The following is an 18,551-nucleotide window of genomic DNA, read 5'->3' as shown; positions in this document are numbered from 1 at the left end:
AAGCTTTTTATACCAAAATAGAATAAAAATAATATCTAGACTTTTAACTCAATTGTTACAGAAATATTGGAAATGTTACCTTAAAAAACCTTTGAACTCAAAAACACCATTATTCATTACTCAAAATAAATAAATAATAAGAAATTGATGGCACAACAACATTAGAAATTTCTCTTTGTTAATGCAAAGAATTAAGTGAACTACAGTTGGATTGTGGAAGGCCTACAACAGTTGGTCATAGCATGCCTCCTGAGGGGGAAGAAAAATCAAGAAAAGAATACAATTTGGTTTGATTTATCCTATAAACCAAAAAGTAGCAGATTGGAATATTTGACAAGCTATGTACAGCTGCAATGCAAAGGAACTTGGCAGTCTCAAGTCTAATGCATCTCATGTCATCTTGTTTGTAAATGAAAATATAAGAGCTCATTCCATGTGTCTGGTACCCCTGGAAGGCACCAATGGCTACAATCTTGTATGCTGCGAGTTTGAGTTTTTCTTCCATAGATTGATGGGTGACCATCTATTCTGTACTCTGACAAACCAGTTATGTTCAAAATTGTCACTGGAGTTTTCATCTGCTTTATCATCTCCTCTGTTATTAAATTCTTCTCAGGATCTGTGCCACCTAAGGTTTCATTAAGAGGTTGTGTTGCTTCTGTGCAGTGTCCTCCAGAATTCCAATTCCCTCCCCTGTGTTGCACATATCGAATTCGGATTAATAAGTAGCCCTGGCTCCGAGTATTTCGGATACTGAAACTGTTCTTGCACAATGGATTTGTCAGTTATCATAATAAGCATACCTGAAATGAGATGGTGCTGAACTCCTGAAGAATACTTTGGTTTTCCTTTGATTTATGTGCCTGTCCACCCATGAGCCCCATGTTTTTAAAGCTTTCCTAAACGCCGTCGAAACGTCTAGCCGTGGATGTACTAGAGTTCCTTCCTGGTAGTAGTTGATCCTGTCATATGACCACAAAAATTACAAATGTATTTCATAAAAAGAATAGATAATTCAGCTATGAAGTATGATTGTATGAATGATCACTCATTTTTCCAAAACCGGCACGTTGTAAGAACAATAGAGAACATCATTCTTTCTCAGCAAGATTCAACTTTAGGCTATATATATTATCCATGTTCTGGAGTTTAGACATTTTATTTCAACTACAAGTAATCATGTCAGGTTCTATACTTTTTTTGACAAAATTTTAACCTATGAATGGCTATGATATCAAGACCAACAATTCATACACAAAGATAAAGGGTGGAGCTAACTACCCAGCCTTTGTTTTGTAATGTGACCACCAATGTGCGGTGTTGAAAACCAAAATATCAGCTCCTCTCCATCTAGATGAACCATGATCAATGGTGTCAAGTCGCAACGTCGGTCTCCGTTTCTGCCCTATCCTTGCCTTGCTTTCATGAACTAAGAAATGACTCGCATAGTATTCAACCGTGCATTGATAATCCTGCAAAGTTGAAAGTGCAAATATCTTATACTCCAGGCAATCCATTATGCAGCAACAAAAACAAAGTAAGGTATGCAGAATTACCAGAAACCTGAAACTATAGTTTCCCTTCTCTTTGGTAATTTTCCTTCCATGAGTTTCATACACTCTCTTTGGATCCTTGATAGCACTCAATAGCATGCACAACATTGATTCCCATTGATTCCTATTAATCGAATCACCCACGAAAACTAGTCGCTTCCCTCTAATCAACTCAAGCATTCTTGTTGCATTGAACCTTTGCAAGAAAATAACACAGTAGCTTATTGAAATTAACCATTTCCTCAGCAAAAAAAAAAAAAAAAAAAAAATCAAGTGAAATTCTTAAGCTTAATCCCAATGTAACTAAAGTTGCTAGAAACGAAAAACAATAGAGAATTAAAGATTGAATTTGACCGTACCTTGGAATATCACAGTCTTTGGGTTGCCATCTCCACTTCGAATAGTTTCTATCCAATCTTCCATTCCCCTCACAATCAAAACCTTCATCTATAAAAGGGCACGAATCTTTTCTATAAAGAGGATAACTTTCATCAAAAGCCCAATACCCTTTTGTCAAATCACACCCCTTTGCTTTCTTCTGCTCAATCTTCTCAAAAATCGGAACTTTAACTCTCCCAGTGGAACCAGCAGCTACCTTCTCCTGTTCATTGCTTACCTTCCTTCCACTTGAAGCTTCATGTTCTTGCATTGCAGTGAAATTAACAGTTTGAGCACTAACATGATGGCCTACACCTTCAGATTTGGATCCAAAAAGGCTATTGCTCTGGGTCCCAAAAGTTGGAAACTTCACACTCTCGCCAGTGAAATTTTTGGTGGAGCCAGCCAAGAACTGAACAGGGAAAGATCGAAGACCCACATTAACAGTGTCACCTACAGCCGCATCAGCAGAAGAAGAAGAAACGGTATTGAAGTGAAGATGGATAGTGGGTTGGTGAAGTGATGGGGTGGAGTTGGTGAGCCAAATGGTGAAGGTTGAGATGAAGAAGATGGAGGAGAAGATTATGAATGAGAAGACCAGAAGCCTTGTGGGTTTGAAGGAAAAGCTTCTCTGCCTCTCCATTGATGAAATCATGTGGCTTCGGTGGAAAATAAGTCAGAGGAAGCAGTTAATAGAATTTGGCAGTGTCATGTGTCCATGCACCATTTTTTATTTAGCTGAACTTTAAAGAAAATATATTCCAATAATAGCGACAGGTTGTTATGCGGGAAAAAAAATGTGGATAGAATATAGATAGACTTTGGCCTGTGATAACAGGCAGCAAAAGATTGAAGATATTCTGGGTATAATGAAAATTTGGGTTGGGGGATACATTTTCACCTTTGGAAAAAAAATTCTAAAATGAGAAAAACCATAAAGTAATAAAATAACATAATAATTATTATTAAATTTGTAATTTTTATTACGTATAAATTTATTATTTTAATTTAAAGATGATTAAATTTTATTTTTTTATTTTACTAATTTACCCATGTTAAAAGAACTTGATCCATTTTTATTATTTCTTAACTCTCATGAATATTTAGGTTATATATAATTAGGATCTTACTTTGTTTGTTTGTTTATTTATTTTTATTATCTGAATTATTTATAAATAAATTAATTTTAATGTATTATATAAAATATTTTATATAATTATTTAATTATATTTATTAATTTAAATAATTATTTGTATAATTAATATAAAAAATTATTTTTATTAATATAATATTATATAATTATATCTTCATATAAAATTTTATTATATTTATAGTATATTAAAATTAAATTCTATAAATATATCAATAAACAGAATAACAAAAAAAATAATTAGGTTTTCATTGTTATATATGTGTATAATCCTAAAGTAAGATGAGAACAAAGAGTTCCAAGTGACCGACTTGCACACGTTACCATTATTTTGCGGCCATCCAATAGAAACGATTATCTTTTTTCATGCTTCACGGGTTTGTTTTTCCATAACTTCAATCTAAATATCGATATTGAATTATTGATACAATATAATGATATATAGTTGAAATATTATTTTTATTGCTTAATGATATTATATCTTTTCATGCTTAATGTTTCTATCATTATTTTTTCTTACTTTCTTTCTAAACATACGTCTTTTGTACATATAATGTTTTTCGTTTTTATTAAAAATTACATTAAAACTAAAATCTTTATAAGTTTATTAACAAAATGCAATTTAATAAGAAGAATATCAGAGATCAATAACTTTTGTAATTTGTAGTCATCAAATAATCATTAATAATATTTTTAATAATGTAAAATTTCATCTAATAATAATTGATTACATACTAACCAAAATTTAATAAAATTGTTGTTTTCCAGAGTCTACACTTTTCAATTTAATAAACATAAAACACCAGACAAGACGCAAATGTCTTTAATCACAATGTACAACTGTTGAGTCATATGCATGATGAATAAGGTCAACGAATACGTCAGCTGCTTATTGCCAGTTAGGAGTATTTAATTATATTTAAATTATTCATTGCGCTTTCTTTTACTATTTAGTATTTTCATGACATTTTTTAAGTGGAATTATATTTATATAGTCTAAAACTTAGTATTATATTTAGTAGTTAAAAATAAAAATAATAATTTTAGTTTTTTTGGAGATTGATAATGAGACTAAGAAATTGAGATTATTATTGTATTTAATAATTAGAGATTAGAACTAAAATTTTAATTATTAAATATAAAATTTTAATTTTTTTAATATTTTAAAAAAGTAATAACACAACAAATTAAAATTTTTAAAGGAAGAAATTAAAATTTTAATAATATTTATTTTTAAAAATATCTTTATTTTTAATTAATAAAAATATTAAAATAATTTATTTATTTCAATCTCTATATTTATTTTAAATTAAACATAATATTAAAATATAATTCAAGAATATATACTTTATACCAAATACATCGAGTAAATAGTCAAATTGGTCCCCGAAAGATAGCCCATTCTTCAAACGAGTCTCCGTAAGAAAAAGATAATAAAATTTGTCCCCGAAAAATTTAAAATTGGTAACGTTAGTCCTTCCGTCAGTTGGATGATGACGTGTCACGTTAAGTGCCACGTGGCATATGATGACGTGGAGGGCTAATGCCACGTGTCACAATATGATTGGTTGACATGTCAGATCGGTGACACGTGGCATGCCACGTGTCAGGTCAGTGACACGTGGCATGCCACGTGGCACTTGACATGTAAAAAGTTATTTATAATCAAAATAGTCCTTGAAAGTTCAGACGTAAGTCATTTTCATCCCTAAAATTTTAAAAATTAATCAAATTAGTCCTTATATAATTTTTTTATTTTTTCTTGATAATATTAAATTTAAAATATTTTTTGATACTACTAATTTTAATAGAAATGTAATTGACAATAAAAAATTAGTAATTGTATCTTTTCTTCTTAAAAATTTGTTCAATAAAATTATCTCTCTCCTCTAATTCTTGTCAAAATCTCTCTTATTCTTTTCTATTCTAAAACCTTTTTCTTACATTATTACATTTTGCTGGAATATATATATTAATTAAGAAATTAAAATGTATGTATTTGTTACCCTAAATAAAGTTATATGCTCAAAATAAAAATTTATATATGTTAACCTAAACAAATTTAATAAAAATTTATACATCTTTTTTTTCATTACGTTATTACTTTCATTTAGATTAACATACATAAATTTTGATTTTGAGCATATAACTTTGTTTAGGTTATATATATATATATATATATTCCAACAAAATGTAATAATGTAAGAAAAAGGTTTTATAATAGAAAAGAATAGAGAGATTTTGACAAGAATTAAAGGAGAGATATAATTTTATTGAACAAATTTTTAAGAAGAAAAGATACAATTACTAATTTTTTGATTGTCAATTACATTTCTATTAAAATTAGTAGTATCAAAAAATATTTTAAATTTAATATTATAAAAGAAAAAATAAAAAAATTATATAAGGACTAATTTGATTAATTTTTAAAATTTTAGGGATGAAAATGACTTACGTATGAACTTTCAAGGACTATTTTGATTATAAATAACTTTTTTACATGTCAAGTGCCACGTGGCATGCCACGTGTCACTGACCTGACACGTGTTATGCCACGTGTTACCGATCTGACATGTCAACCAATCATATTGTGACACGTGGCATTAGCCCTCCACGTCATCATCCAACCGACGGAAGGACTAACATTACCAATTTTAAATTTTTCGGGGACAAATTTTATTATCTTTTTCTTACGGGGACTCATTTAAAGAATGGGCTATCTTTCGGGGACAATTTGGCTATTTACTCCAAATACATCTCTTAATCTTTGTCTCTAAATCTCATTCTCTTTTCTAAATACACCCTAAAAGTATTGAGTATTGACTCATAATATTCTCCTAAATTAAAATCTGCACTATATTTTACACGTGTTATTTTTTTTTTTTTCTGATGTTTGGTCTGAGCTTTAGCTAATTCATATAACTTGGGCCAGTATTTTAGCCCAGATGAATGTGTTAGTTGGGCCTTTGGGAAATGAAACCAGAGCCCAAAATATATACAATGCTTCCCCGTTATTCACTCTCTATTCTCTAACCGAAGAACAACAACAACGAATTCGTGTGGGAAGGAACTTTCGCCTCTTTCTCTCTGCCTCGGGTAAATCTTCTCATCTCACTACGATAACAGATCTTCGATTTCTATTTACAACTATCGAAACTAGTTTCCAAATTCCAACTGACTGTTGTGATATTTCATTCTGTTGATTTCTTCCATTTACGATAATTCTTTTTATTCTTTTTGCAAAATAAAATTAATAGCTATTTTTATTTTTGTAATCCCCTTCAATTTGAGATTGATCGTGTTAGTATTGTTACTGGATATGCTAATTTTATATTCGAAGTGATTACAAAGGCAGTGATTGATAACTGTTTGTAGATTTGAGAAGGTTAAAGGAAATGGCTGGCCCTAGAATCGCTCATGCTACATTGAAAGGACCGAGTGTTGTGAAGGAGATTTGCATTGCGACAGTGCTGGGACTTGCTGCTGGCAGTGTTTGGAAGATGCATCACTGGAATGAACAGAGAAAAGTTAGGGCCTTTTATGATTTGCTTGAGAAAGGTGAGATTAGTGTTATTGCGCAAGAAGAGTGAGACTGTTCTTGTTTTGTGCCCATTGGGGTCTCCTTTTTTTCCCCTTTCACTATTTTCAATTGGCTCTTGGAATTAAGATGAGCTGAATTTGTCTATCAGACTCAAAGAAATAAGTTCTTGCACTGGAATTTTGATTCATATTATTGTTTTTTTTTTTTAGAGTTTTCATCAAGTTTTTCTTTAGATATATTTGTCTGCATCAGGCTAAATGTTTTGATATTGCTTTTCATTCTGAAGTTTAATGTTACTGGTTTTTACGGGTGTTCTTTCACCTGACAAAATAAATTCTTTCTAGAATTAAATCATGAATGAATTTGTCGAGGATTCATAAAAGCTACATAAAAATAGCCGATGTGTTTCTCTTAAACTGAGCACTTACCAAGAATAGAAAGCGAAGGACTTTAATCTAAATTCGCCATTCTAAACACGTAGCTATGTTGAAATGTCATCGTTATTTTTATGTGGAGATGATAATTAAAATGTTAATACTTTTTATTTTTATGTTAAATTATTTAACAGTTTTAAGTTATCATCAATGGTCATCTTTTAGCATACTTGTAGTAGCAGCGACATTCGATAGAGTTTATGAAATTTATGTTCTGCCAAAACAACATATTATGTTGGAAAGCAAGGCATCAACTTTCATTTTCCACCATTATAAACAATAAAACGAGTTGGTGCATGATTAAGCTAATTCAAGCACTAAACCCCAAAAGGCCTCGGTTCAATATCCAGTTGTGAGAATGGATTATTGGGTTAAATTTTTCAAAATTTGACATGATTGGCAATCATCATAAACCTCGTAGATGTGCCGTGAAAAATGAACAGTGGTAGATGCAATGAAAAGAATCACAACTCCAAAACCAAGGCAGTAAGAAGGGTTCAGCTGCATTGGATCAATTAAATGGTTTGGTTTGTACTTCGTACAATGCTTATTCCTCTTACATTCAAATTGCCTTGCCAAATGCAAAATTAATTGGCAAAGCAGCTAATTATCATTCTGAAAACAAGCAATATATGAGACATCCCGGTGAATCCATCTAGATATGAATTGGCAAGTGCCATCGACCAGAAATACTGTGGAAGGTTGTTAAGGACATGACATGGTGGGTATACTTTCCCACACTTGAATGATGATGATCCTTGTCAATTTCATCGTATCCTCCACTCCAGCCCCAGCCCCCAGGCATGTTGCTGTTCTATATTCCACGTGCATCTTTTGGATGCTTCTATTTTGATCCTTGGCGTGCCAAACTTCTGAGAATTCTTCTGCATCATTAAAAGCACAACATCTTTAAGATTGAATGTGAGATTTCTCATAATTTCAATTTCACAAGTTTAAACAACAAATGTTATTGTCTTAAATTCTTTCGTTGCCAAGCCAGGACTAGACTGTTCTGTTTGCAAAAGTACCATTATAAAGAAGTAACTAAATCCAGTAAAAAGTGCTTTGTTTGGATTAAAATATGAAGGGTGAAGAGGTTACCACAAGGATGACCTTGGCAGAGAATGAACTTCATCATATTCAATATCAGACTCCTCTTTACCGCCACCTCCACTGGTAGCAACAACTTTCTTTTCAGCATCTGTAGTTTCTATACTTTCTTTCTCTTTAACTGAATCTGAGTCTGCATCAGAACTGCTTGATACACAGTATTTGTACAGCCATCTGTCTGTTTCCCATAGAACATGCATTATGCTCTCTCTGGCGGTATAGCCATGGCTCTCATAAGGCAGAATCACCAGTCGACAAAGAGCCCCATGACCCTTCAGAGCGGTGAAGAATCTGTCTGACTGCAGTGCAGGAGAAAGGACAGAAGCATCAGGTAAATAATTGGGTAAAGTATGGTTCCAAGGGGATTGTCTCTTCCAAGGTACTACAAAAGCCAATTAACTAATGGCAATTTGTGAGAATATATGAGTTGCAAATCTCTCTTACCTGCATGGTTAATGTTCCAGAATTATTATCCTCTTCCCCATGTATAAGCAAGATCGGCTTCTTAATTTTATTAGCTGACATGAAAGGACTCATCTCTACATAAGTATTCGTGGCCTCCCAAAGAGTTCTATCTTCATTCTACAACAAATTGGAATATAAGGAGTAAAGCCTTCACCTTCAAAAAGAGTCTCATAAATAAGATAACATGTACAACACTACAACGTGGTATTACGAGAAGGCTATAAAAGAAAATTAAAAGGAACTGTGCAACAAAAAGAACAAAGTTTTTATGGTAAATAGTAGCCATTGGAAGTAAAGCCCAAGGTATTTTAGGCAGAACCTGAAATCCAAAGGGAGTAAGTGTTCTGTTGTAAGCACCAGAACGAGCAATTCCACAACAGAAAAGATGAGGTGCATGTGCCAGGAGGTTGGCAGTCATGAATGCTCCGTAGGAATGTCCACCAACAGCTATTTTCTTTGGATGAGCAACCTAGATGCGACAAGACAAAAAATAATTGATAATTAATCGTATTTCAATTGGATTGGTAACTTAATGCACCATACCCAGTAAAAATAAAGCTTACCCCACGCCGAATAACTTCCTCTACAGCAGCTTCTGCACTTGCAACTAATTGTTCCACATACCTGGTTGATAAAAATTTAGCATATAATCAGGTAGGATCTAAGGCTTTATGAGGCAAGTTAAAGAAGAAACCCACAACAGAACCCAAAGCTATTCAGATATTTGATTTGAAGATAAATGATAATGAAGAGAAGATCACTCGGGGTGCATAAGAACAATTGAGTAGCAGTAAACATATGGTAATGATCCCACAACTACAACAATATCATTATCTATTTACCTATCATTTGCCTCCTCATCGCCCTCACCAATAATAGGAATAGTAGGTCCTGATAGAATTGCAAATCTGCATCATTTCACCCACCAAAGGACAGTTCAGCTTAGTTGACATGTAGAATATATTTTTGAATGGAGATCGAAGCAACTGAGAAAGAGGTGCTAAACCAGAAATGGTAAAACACAAGAAAGACTCGGTAAAAGAAACTCGTACCCTCTAGCCAACCAAAGAAGGGCTGATGTTGGACCTATCCCAGGAAATTCATTTGGAGAACCACGAACCTGCCCAGCAGCTTCTTTGCTCTTAAATTCTCCAGGGTAAGACCAAAACAGACACGGCAAAGGGCCATCTGTTGATGGATTGTAACCCGGTGGCAGGTATAAGGTAGCAGTGAGTTGAACCCCATCTTTTCTTTGATACCTGATCATCTCTTTCTGCAATGATTCAAGCTGAGGATATGGATGAGGGAAGCTTGTAATCTGAACTAATTTTTTATCTGGCCATCTGACAAAGTGATACTGGGTGTTTTCGGTTTTTGACTCTTTTGAAATCAGAATTTTCAGCAGATCTAAATGTAGATCCCCTTCTTCTTGATCAGACATCAAAGCAACGACAGTTTCATAGTACCTCTCCTTATCACTCTCCCAGATCCGTTCCTTTTTACCGCTATTTCTGTAACATTTTGTTCAAGCCACCTTAGCATCAATGAGAATGTGTGACAGCTATAGGAGGCAAATAGTTCAAGACACTTACATGTCAAATAGATCAAGGAATGGAATGTTCCCTTCTGGTGTAGCACCACTTCCATTCAGTATAATATATCTACCTTCATCATTTTCCTTCTTTATCCTGGCAATAACATATGTCCCAGCCTGAGTTCTCCGCAGCATGGGAGATCCAGGATCAGAGTAGACGTCTTCTGATGATCGATCAAAGAGAATTCGTGGAGCCACATCCTCAGCTCCAGGAGATATTACCCATGTTCTTATTCTCCGTGTTTTATACCAAGACTCGTATACCAAAGTCAATGAATCATCACACCAAGAAATCCCTCTGTAGATATGGAAAAATTGGGAACACCAATGATCAACCAAGACTTTAAGTTGACTTTATGATAGTTTAGAAGATATTAGTAGCATGAAATTGATATTGTCCAATTCAGAAAAAAGAAAAGAAAAGAAAAATCAACAATCGGGGGACAAAAAAAGAGTTCAACAGAAATGGTAAAAAAATATTCTTAAAATTACTATAGATGATCATAGCATTAAAATTAATATAGAGAGATAAGACTGATGTATAACAATAACTTGAATCCATACCCATAACGGAGATCAAGCTTGTGTAGAATAGCTGGTTGTTCACCGTCTAATGGTTCAGCAGGCTCTGTATAAATTATATCACGAGGAGAAACTTCCACCTTTGCATCGCCTCCATCTTGAGTTTCTACCCTAGAACATCAAATGAGAGTAATTTTAACAGATAATGACATTTTTACCCAAAAAATTTGGGATACAAAAGCTGCAAATGCAGGACAAACATTCAATTTCTTATATTAAATAAAGAACAATTTTAATTAAGAAAAGAAAAAGATTATCCATATAACAACAACAACAACAACAACAACAACAATAATAATTATACAAGTCACAAAACAACCATATTTAATCATACATTGATCATCAACATGAATTCTTCAGTAAAAAGGGGGGCATAAAACTATTCACCTATGTTTCAAATGACTGAACAAAATCTTCCATGATCACAGGCTTTCAAATATAGATGACAATAGATTGTAGTTCCATCTTTTTGGGAGGGAAGGCTTTGGATGTGTGTGCTTATGTTCTATCTCTCAACAGTAATGAAAGAATTTAAGAACTCGTCAGAAGTAAGTTTTTAGAAACTTGAAATTATTGAGATAAAACAGCAGAACAATTATAGTGTAATTTCTAATCAATAAGGGAGTGTGTGAGCGCATATGCCTGTCTGTGTTTGTTTTGTATGCTTAATTTACTTATCGTAATTTATAATGTCCCTAGTGCACACCCCACATCAGTAAATGATCTATACCAGTAAAGTGAAGATGGTTTGTCAGATCTCCAATTAATGGAACGCTTCCCTCTTCGCACACTATTGATTGCAATAGGAATGTCCTCTGCAAGGGGCAAGTCACAAAGCTCCCGCACTAACTTCCCATCAGCTCTCCATAACTCTACCTTCTTTGGAAATCTTCCACAAGGCACAGTAAAAGAGTATGGTCTGTGAATCGAACTAATCAAAACATACTTGTGATCCGGGGAAGGATCCATAGAAGTATAAACAGCGGGGGGACCAATTTCCTTTGTTGCACCATCCAAAGAAGCTAAAACAAGCTGTGATGTGGCATAGTAGTCAAACAAATCTTCATCATATTCATCCTTCAGCAAATCCTGGAATGTTCTTACTTGAATAATGTTTTTCTCCTCATTAGATTGAATTTTGGGGCCACCGGGAACCAAAGGTTTTTTTGGCAAAGCCCCACGAGATAGTGGAATAGTGCAAACTAACAATGAAAAGTTATCTACCCAAACATAATTTTCAAATACTGCATTCAAGTGTATATCAGGTGACTGAAACAAAGGCCTAGCCATCCCTGTTTCCACATCTGCAATCCATACTCTAAATTTACTGCTATCACCGTCCTCTTGATTCACACGAATGCTAAAAGATAAATGACGGCCATCTGGAGACCAATTAACAAAATTTATCTTTGCACCCTCAGGTAAACCATGAACTTCAGTCTCTGGGCCTAGTGTATCATCAGGAAGAATCCGATGGATCCCTATACCAGTGTAAAATGACATACGACTCCTACAATTACTTTTTCCATCAATACGTACACCAGCCAACTTCTCCTCTGGTCTTGCTAATTCTGAGAGTGGAGGTAAGGCTCTTCGCTTCAGAAAAAGAATTTTATCTCTAAGTGGAGAAAATGACAATGCAGGAACTGGTGGTGCATCGACAATGTCCTTGATCTCAGGTGGAGGAACACGATACCCCGCTCCTAAGCTTGAGTCATCTAACATAAATTAATCACAGCAACTGTCAGCAGCTGTAAACATGTATGAGGATATGGATTTGTCAACTATATTCTATTCCAACCCAAGCCTGAAGAATAGATGTACAAATTATCGTATAACTGAAAATGAAGTTAATCTCTTCAGTAGTTCAGTTCTGGTGCTCAATCTTTCAATAGTTCAAATCGTAAGCATTGACAAAGAAAAACTCCACATAATCGGATCAAACTAAAACTTTGACTAGCTGCCAAATATTTCAACAATTTAAGTAGCTGTTTAAGATTTTAACAAAACTACACGCGTTCACTCATATTGCACCACACTGGAGCGCATTAAAGCTAAGATAATATTAGGAATCTCAGTTACAGAGAAAACGAATTTATAACAATGACAAAATCAGAAAGATAATCAAAGCGAACTAATACTTCACGAAATTAAAAAGATCGCAATCATCAATTCACGAAAGGAAAACAAACAAACAAGAACAATCAGCAACTGAGATTCGCAATAATATAGTTTGAGCTGAGTTGGAGTAACAAAAAGAGTAGAATAGAGAAATCTTAAAGCTGGCTAACCTTCGTAATCAGCGAAAGTAGTGATTGCAGCAGAGGAAGAAACGGTGCCGTTAGAGGCAGCAGCGGCACTGTCTTCAGCAGGAAGAGCAGTGATAGGCGCTAAATTGCGGAGGCGGGAAGTGGCCATGGAAGGGAGAGAGAATCTGTGAGTGTGGCGGAGGGAGAGGCGGGGGAGTGGAGGGGAGAGAGAGGAAGGAAGAGAAGAAGGGAGCGATAATGGCGAGAAATGGAGGAGAGATAAACGATGGTACACTTTGTGAAGTCGCAACATCTCATTGACCGATAATATGATTCGATAAACCGATAAACGGAATAAAAATTCCTTGATATTTTCTCTCTCTCTCTCTCTCTCCTCCACTGTGCTTAGTAGCTTACTAGCTAGCTTCGGCGTAACTGGCACTTGCCAGGTGAAATATAAAAGAATAAACATTTTTTCCGTGTAATTATCAAAACTAATTATTTGCATAATATTTTTTTGAAAAAATGAACTCACTCTTACCCTATTTTGTCGTGTATTCTTTGCAAATTGGTTCCATACTTTTCATCTTACTAATCATTTTGAGAGGATACAAATATTATATTAATATGTTAAATACTTATTTTAATCTTTTATATTAAAATTATAATAATTTTAGAGGAGTGTTAGAGACTGCAACTTTTGTGATTTGTAACCATCAAATAGCCATCAATAATGATTTTAATGATATGAGATTGGTGTGAAATTTCATCCAATAGCTCACTTTTTTTTGCTGGTTACATGCTGGCCAGAATTTGAAAAAGTTGATGGTCCCTAGACTTTTCCATAATTTTATTTTGATAAATCAAGTCCTTTTTAATTTGGAGTATTTATTCATTTTGTTCCTCAAAGAATTTTAAACCGCTACTTTAGTTTCTAACTAAAATTAATTGTTAGTTGGACAAAATTTGAAAAAATTGCTGGTTTCCTAAACTTTTTCATAATTTTATTTTGATAAATCAAGTCCTTTTTAATTTGGAGTATTTATTCATTTTGTTCCTCAAAGAATTTTAAACCGATACTTTAGTTTCCAACTAAAATTAATTGTCTCTAACAATTAACTTTGTCAGTCACTTAGGTAGTATTTGGTGGAGAGACAGAGACGGAAAGACTGAGACTGAGAGACAGAGACTAAGAGACAGGGATTGAAATAAATCTCAGTATTCTGTTTGGTGCAAAATGGGAGATAAGAATTGAAACAAAAATGAAATTCTAATTTAATTTGCATAAACGGTAAAATTGAAATTAATTAATTGAAATGAAAGTATTTTAGGTATAAAATATTATTAAAGTTTCAGTCTCCATCTCTAAAAATTTCAGTCCCCTATGTCCCTACTTTTTGGAGGTACTGAAATACTGAAATTTTAGAGACAGAGACAGAAATTTTAGTACCTGAACTAACAAACACGATACTAAGTCTCAGTCTCTCAGTCTCTGTCTCAGTACCTCAAAACAAACGCTACCTTAGGTCCTTTGTTTCATAAACTTTAACAAGGACAAAATAATTTCTAACAACTCTAATAGAAGACAAAATAGTCCCTGACCTCCTCTGTTCAGAAACGTCACTGTTCTTTCCCAATTTTCATTATATCTCACATAACACTAACAGTATAACATTGTAACTTCAAGCTACACAATGCACACTATGTAACTTCAATGTTCATAACAAGAAAAATTCTCAACCTATTCACAACCAATTCATACTCAGTAAACTAATGACTATATCTCTCAAGTACTTGTTGTCTTCAACAGATTTTATGAATCTAGACAGCAAGTCTGAAGGTGAAAAATGAGAGTATAAATGTTAGGATTATGTTGGATATAATGAAAATTAGAGAAGAACAGTGTTTTTTTTCGAACAAATAAGTCAGAGATTATTTTGTCCCCTATTAGAGTTGTAAGGGATTATTTTGTCTCCTATTAAAGTTATCAGGGACCATTTTGTCTTCAGTTAGAATTGATGAATCCAAGAACTTAAGTGACTGACGGAATTAATTGTTAAAAATCAATTAAATAATTAATTTTAGTTGGAGACTAAAATGTCTGATCCGAAATTTTTTAAGAACCAAAATGAATAAATACTCTTTAATTAGTATATGTTTAAACATAATTTTAATTTTTTTTTTCCAAAATTAGGAGTAAAATTTAAATCCAAAATTTATAGATGAATATAAAAATATTATACCATTTGAACTATAATCCATTCACTACACATCATTTTAGTTGATGTCATTAGAATAATTTTTCTTCTAAATTAATAAAAAATATCAATATGCAAAGAGGCATTGGATCATTGCCTCATCTATGACATTATGACAACACAATATTCTATTCGGGCCAAAGTTTGGACGTTTATATTAAGGCTACTTTTCCTTTTCGGTGACTTTATATTAAGGCTACTAATGTAAGAGGGCCGAATTTTGAATATTTTATATTAATTGTAACTCTAGTCACAATGTATTGATAATTATAAAATATAAAAAGAATTCAAATGTGAGAAATAACGTATATATTATTAATAAAAAATATTCTTTACAGTCAGTATGCTAAAATATTACTTTAAACGATATAAATTATAATAGTCGAACAAACATTTATTTATATCATTATACCAAATATTAATAAAAAAATACAAAATAAAAAATACTTAACATTGCACCTTGTGAATTCCCAAGATTGACTATAAATGAGAAAAATAATATAAATGCTAACCACTTTGGCCCCTTTTTTTATGTGGTCCTTATATAAGTAACCACAATTATAACCTTATCTTCTTTAACATGATAAAACAATAAAATAATAATAATAATAATATAAGTTTTAAATTAACAAAAATTATCTATAATTTTTTAACTAAAAAAATTAAAATTTAGATTATATAATTGTGTAATAATAAATATTCTTAAAATTTATAGTATATTAAATTATATACTCTAATAGATATAAAATAAAATCAACTTTTATACTTAGACTTTAAATTCAGGATTCTAGATAATAAATTCTAAAATCTAAACACAAATCCACAAATATTAAATCATAAATTCTAAAATCCTAAACAATAAATTCTAAATCATAAATCTTATTTATAAAACTTTAAATCCTAAACTCAAAATCGTAAATTCTAAATTTTATTATTTTAAATATTGCATTAAATCAATAATTTCTAAGTCGTAAACCAAAAATCATAAACACTAAATCCTAAATTCTAAATTCTAATATAAAAATCTTAAATCGTGAATTCTAAATCATAAATTATCAAAATTAACTTTTAAATTCTAGACGTTAAGACAACACATCACTAAATCATAAATTCTAAATATCAAAAACTAAATCTAAATCTTAACTCCAAAATTTTAAATTCTAAGTCCAAAATCGTGAACCTTAAATTTTAAATTCTAAACTCTAAACTCAAATATAAAATATAAACAAACTAAAGTAATTGATTTGTGTATTAATTTAGTAATTTTAAGGGCAAAAAACCATATTAAGCCACATGCAGAAAAGTTTAACCAAAATACGCCAAACAGAAATTTGTTTCAGCAATAAGCCAAGAGGCATTTTTATATAAATCGAACCACCATGGTTCGAACTGTATTGACTAGTAATTCGAACCAACTTGGTTCGAACTACTACTGGAAAAGTTTGAATAATTCGAACCAGATTGGTTCGAACCAAGAAAGCATGTAATTCGAACCTGGTTGGTTCGAATTATGGGGAGAGAGCTTGGTTGTAGTAATTGGTTCGAATTACATGCTTTCTTGGTTCGAACCAGGTTGGTTCGAACCAAAGAGAGGTTGATTGTAGTAATTCGAACCGGCTTGGTTCGAATTACATGTATGATGGTTCGAACCAGGTTAGTTCGAATCAGTAGGAATCAGAGCTCTATATAAACGCTGTAAACGTGAATTGCTCTCATTAGAGGACGTAAGATGGCTAGTGAGGAGGAGAGTTTTGCTGTTTTGGTACACCACAAAGGATCCATCAAGAGGAAAACTCGGTCCGGAGTGAAGTTCACAGATAAGAATCCTCTCTATATTGTGGTGAATCGAACGACAAGCTATGATGACCTGGTTAGAGCTGTGCTGATGAAACTTGGCCTGGAAGGTGCGAAGCGGATTAAGAAGTTTTTCTATCGCATTCCAGTCACGATCCTGCACGATACGGTGAAGTATGATTGTCTGACGATTGGTAGTGATGAGGACCTCCAAGTCATGTTTCTTTGTCGGAGGCAGTTTCCGGAGGTCCGCACACCAGAGTTGCTGGCAAAGCTGGTTGATGTGGTATCCAGCTCAGGGGGTTCAAACCGGAATACCGCCAATGTAGCCACGGCAGCTGGCTCCAGTTCGATGGCTGCTGTGGCCTCTTCCTCCGTACCAGTTTACGAGCCAGCGGCCCAACTTGTCGCCTCTCCGTCATTTGCTGTTGATTTGAATGACGGCGTCCGCGACGAGGTAGGATCCTTTGATGTTCTGGCAAACGCTTTACAGGGCGTTCCACCGGTTGGCGTCGGAGACGGAGAATTGGGTGATCCTGATGAGGACGATGTTGAGCCCGAAACGATTGAGGATGATAGCGGGGACGAGGTTCAAGCGGCTGCGCCTGCATTGGCTGGCGGTGGTTCTAGCTCTGGCACACAGCAGTATCCACCATATTTTTCTTCTCTGGACCTGGACGCCATGACGCATGAGGGTGCGCTAGGTCACCCTGTTGGATTCGGAGCTAGAGATGCGGAAGGAAATGCTGGTCTCACAGAGTTCCAGGTTGGTCAGCAATTCCAGGATAAAGATGAGGCCCTGTTAAGTGTGAAGACTTACAGCATCCGGCGAGGGGTACAGTACAAGGTGGTGGAGTCCGATCACCGCCGGTATGTGGGCAAGTGTTCGGAGTTCGGGAATGGGTGCACATGGTTGATTCGGCTCAGTCTCCGGAAGCGCAAGGGCATTTGGGAGGTCAAACGGTACAATGGCCCTCACACTTGCCTGGCCACATCCATATCAAGTGATCACAGAAGTTTGGATCATTCTGTGATTTCGGCGTTCATTATGCCAATGGTTAGGGCTGACGCATCGGTTAGCATAAAGGTGCTCCTGAACGCCACGGCAGCGCATTTTGGTTTTAGGCCGACTTACAGGAGGGTTTGGATGGCGAAGCAGAAGGCCGTTGGCCTCATCTACGGTGACTGGGATGAGTCATACAGCGAGATACCTAGGTGGGTGTTGGGTGTCCAGCTGACGATGCCTGGTTCTGTTGCGGTCCTCAGAACGAGCCCGGTTCTAGTTGGAGGACAGGTGGACGAGTCTCAAGCTTATTTCCACAGACTTTTCTGGACTTTCCCTCCATGCATCGAGGCATTCCGGCATTGCAAGCCGCTAGTCAGCATTGACGGCACACATCTATATGGTAAGTATGGGGGAACGTTGCTAATTGCGATTGCACA

The 18,551-nt window shown here is 34.2% G+C and overlaps 3 protein-coding genes across 5 annotated transcripts; 1 reads left to right on the top strand and 2 right to left on the bottom strand.

The window, feature by feature from the left end:
* Nucleotides 1-161: 161 nt before the first annotated feature.
* On the bottom strand, nt 162-2,793 carry TBL6 (TRICHOME BIREFRINGENCE-LIKE 6). Its single transcript, XM_016350265.3, has 5 exons — nt 1,913-2,793; nt 1,557-1,749; nt 1,282-1,472; nt 804-962; nt 162-693 (listed from the first exon to the last, which is right to left on the bottom strand). The coding sequence occupies exons 1-5, from the start codon at nt 2,584-2,586 to the stop codon at nt 396-398; spliced, it is 1,515 nt and encodes a 504-aa protein (XP_016205751.1). The 5' UTR covers nt 2,587-2,793; the 3' UTR covers nt 162-395.
* Nucleotides 2,794-6,026: 3,233 nt separating this feature from the next.
* LOC107648049 (Cytochrome c oxidase subunit Vc family protein) lies at nt 6,027-6,809 on the top strand. Its single transcript, XM_016352073.3, has 2 exons — nt 6,027-6,177; nt 6,457-6,809. The coding sequence occupies exons 1-2, from the start codon at nt 6,027-6,029 to the stop codon at nt 6,669-6,671; spliced, it is 366 nt and encodes a 121-aa protein (XP_016207559.2). The 3' UTR covers nt 6,672-6,809.
* A 708-nt stretch (nt 6,810-7,517) lies between these two features.
* LOC107646075 (Prolyl oligopeptidase family protein) lies at nt 7,518-13,558 on the bottom strand. Of its 3 annotated transcripts, none has more exons than XM_088489490.1 (11): nt 13,099-13,558; nt 11,538-12,525; nt 10,790-10,918; nt 10,224-10,523; nt 9,684-10,142; nt 9,474-9,539; nt 9,195-9,255; nt 8,951-9,100; nt 8,611-8,748; nt 8,158-8,465; nt 7,518-7,940 (listed from the first exon to the last, which is right to left on the bottom strand). In XM_088489490.1, coding segments are annotated over exons 1-11 (3,030 nt in total). In that variant the 5' UTR covers nt 13,529-13,558; the 3' UTR covers nt 7,518-7,939. The 3 variants fall into 3 exon arrangements, with proteins under 3 accessions (XP_088345616.1, XP_088345618.1, XP_088345617.1); XM_088489492.1 differs by having other exon boundaries at nt 7,518-7,937; nt 13,099-13,522; XM_088489491.1 differs by lacking the exon at nt 7,518-7,940 and having other exon boundaries at nt 8,154-8,465; nt 13,099-13,522.
* Nucleotides 13,559-18,551: the final 4,993 nt, after the last annotated feature.

Source organism: Arachis ipaensis, chromosome B6, assembly GCF_059453495.1.
Source record: "Arachis ipaensis isolate K30076 ecotype BB chromosome B6, ASM5945349v1, whole genome shotgun sequence".
NCBI lineage: Eukaryota > Viridiplantae > Streptophyta > Magnoliopsida > Fabales > Fabaceae > Arachis > Arachis ipaensis.
The sequence above is the reverse complement of the archived record's forward strand: the minus strand, read 5'-3'. Positions and strand labels throughout refer to the sequence as shown.

Excerpts from the sequence above, each read along its gene's own strand:
- LOC107646075 (XM_088489490.1), bottom strand. The coding sequence starts at position 13,528 with ATGTTTATTCTTTTATATTTCACCTGGCAAGTGCCAGTTACGCCGAAG. Across the intron at positions 10,524-10,789 it reads AAGCTTGATCTCCGTTATGG|AGGGATTTCTTGGTGTGATG; the intron begins GTATGGATTCAA and ends CCATATCTACAG. Across the intron at positions 8,466-8,610 it reads CTGGAACATTAACCATGCAG|TCAGACAGATTCTTCACCGC; the intron begins GTAAGAGAGATT and ends CCTGCACTGCAG.
- TBL6 (XM_016350265.3), bottom strand. The coding sequence starts at position 2,586 with ATGATTTCATCAATGGAGAGGCAGAGAAGCTTTTCCTTCAAACCCACA. Across the intron at positions 1,750-1,912 it reads AAAGACTGTGATATTCCAAG|GTTCAATGCAACAAGAATGC; the intron begins GTACGGTCAAAT and ends TTTCTTGCAAAG. Across the intron at positions 694-803 it reads TCAGCACCATCTCATTTCAG|GGGAGGGAATTGGAATTCTG; the intron begins GTATGCTTATTA and ends TGTGCAACACAG.
- LOC107648049 (XM_016352073.3), top strand. The coding sequence starts at position 6,027 with ATGAATGTGTTAGTTGGGCCTTTGGGAAATGAAACCAGAGCCCAAAAT. Across the intron at positions 6,178-6,456 it reads CCTCTTTCTCTCTGCCTCGG|ATTTGAGAAGGTTAAAGGAA; the intron begins GTAAATCTTCTC and ends AACTGTTTGTAG.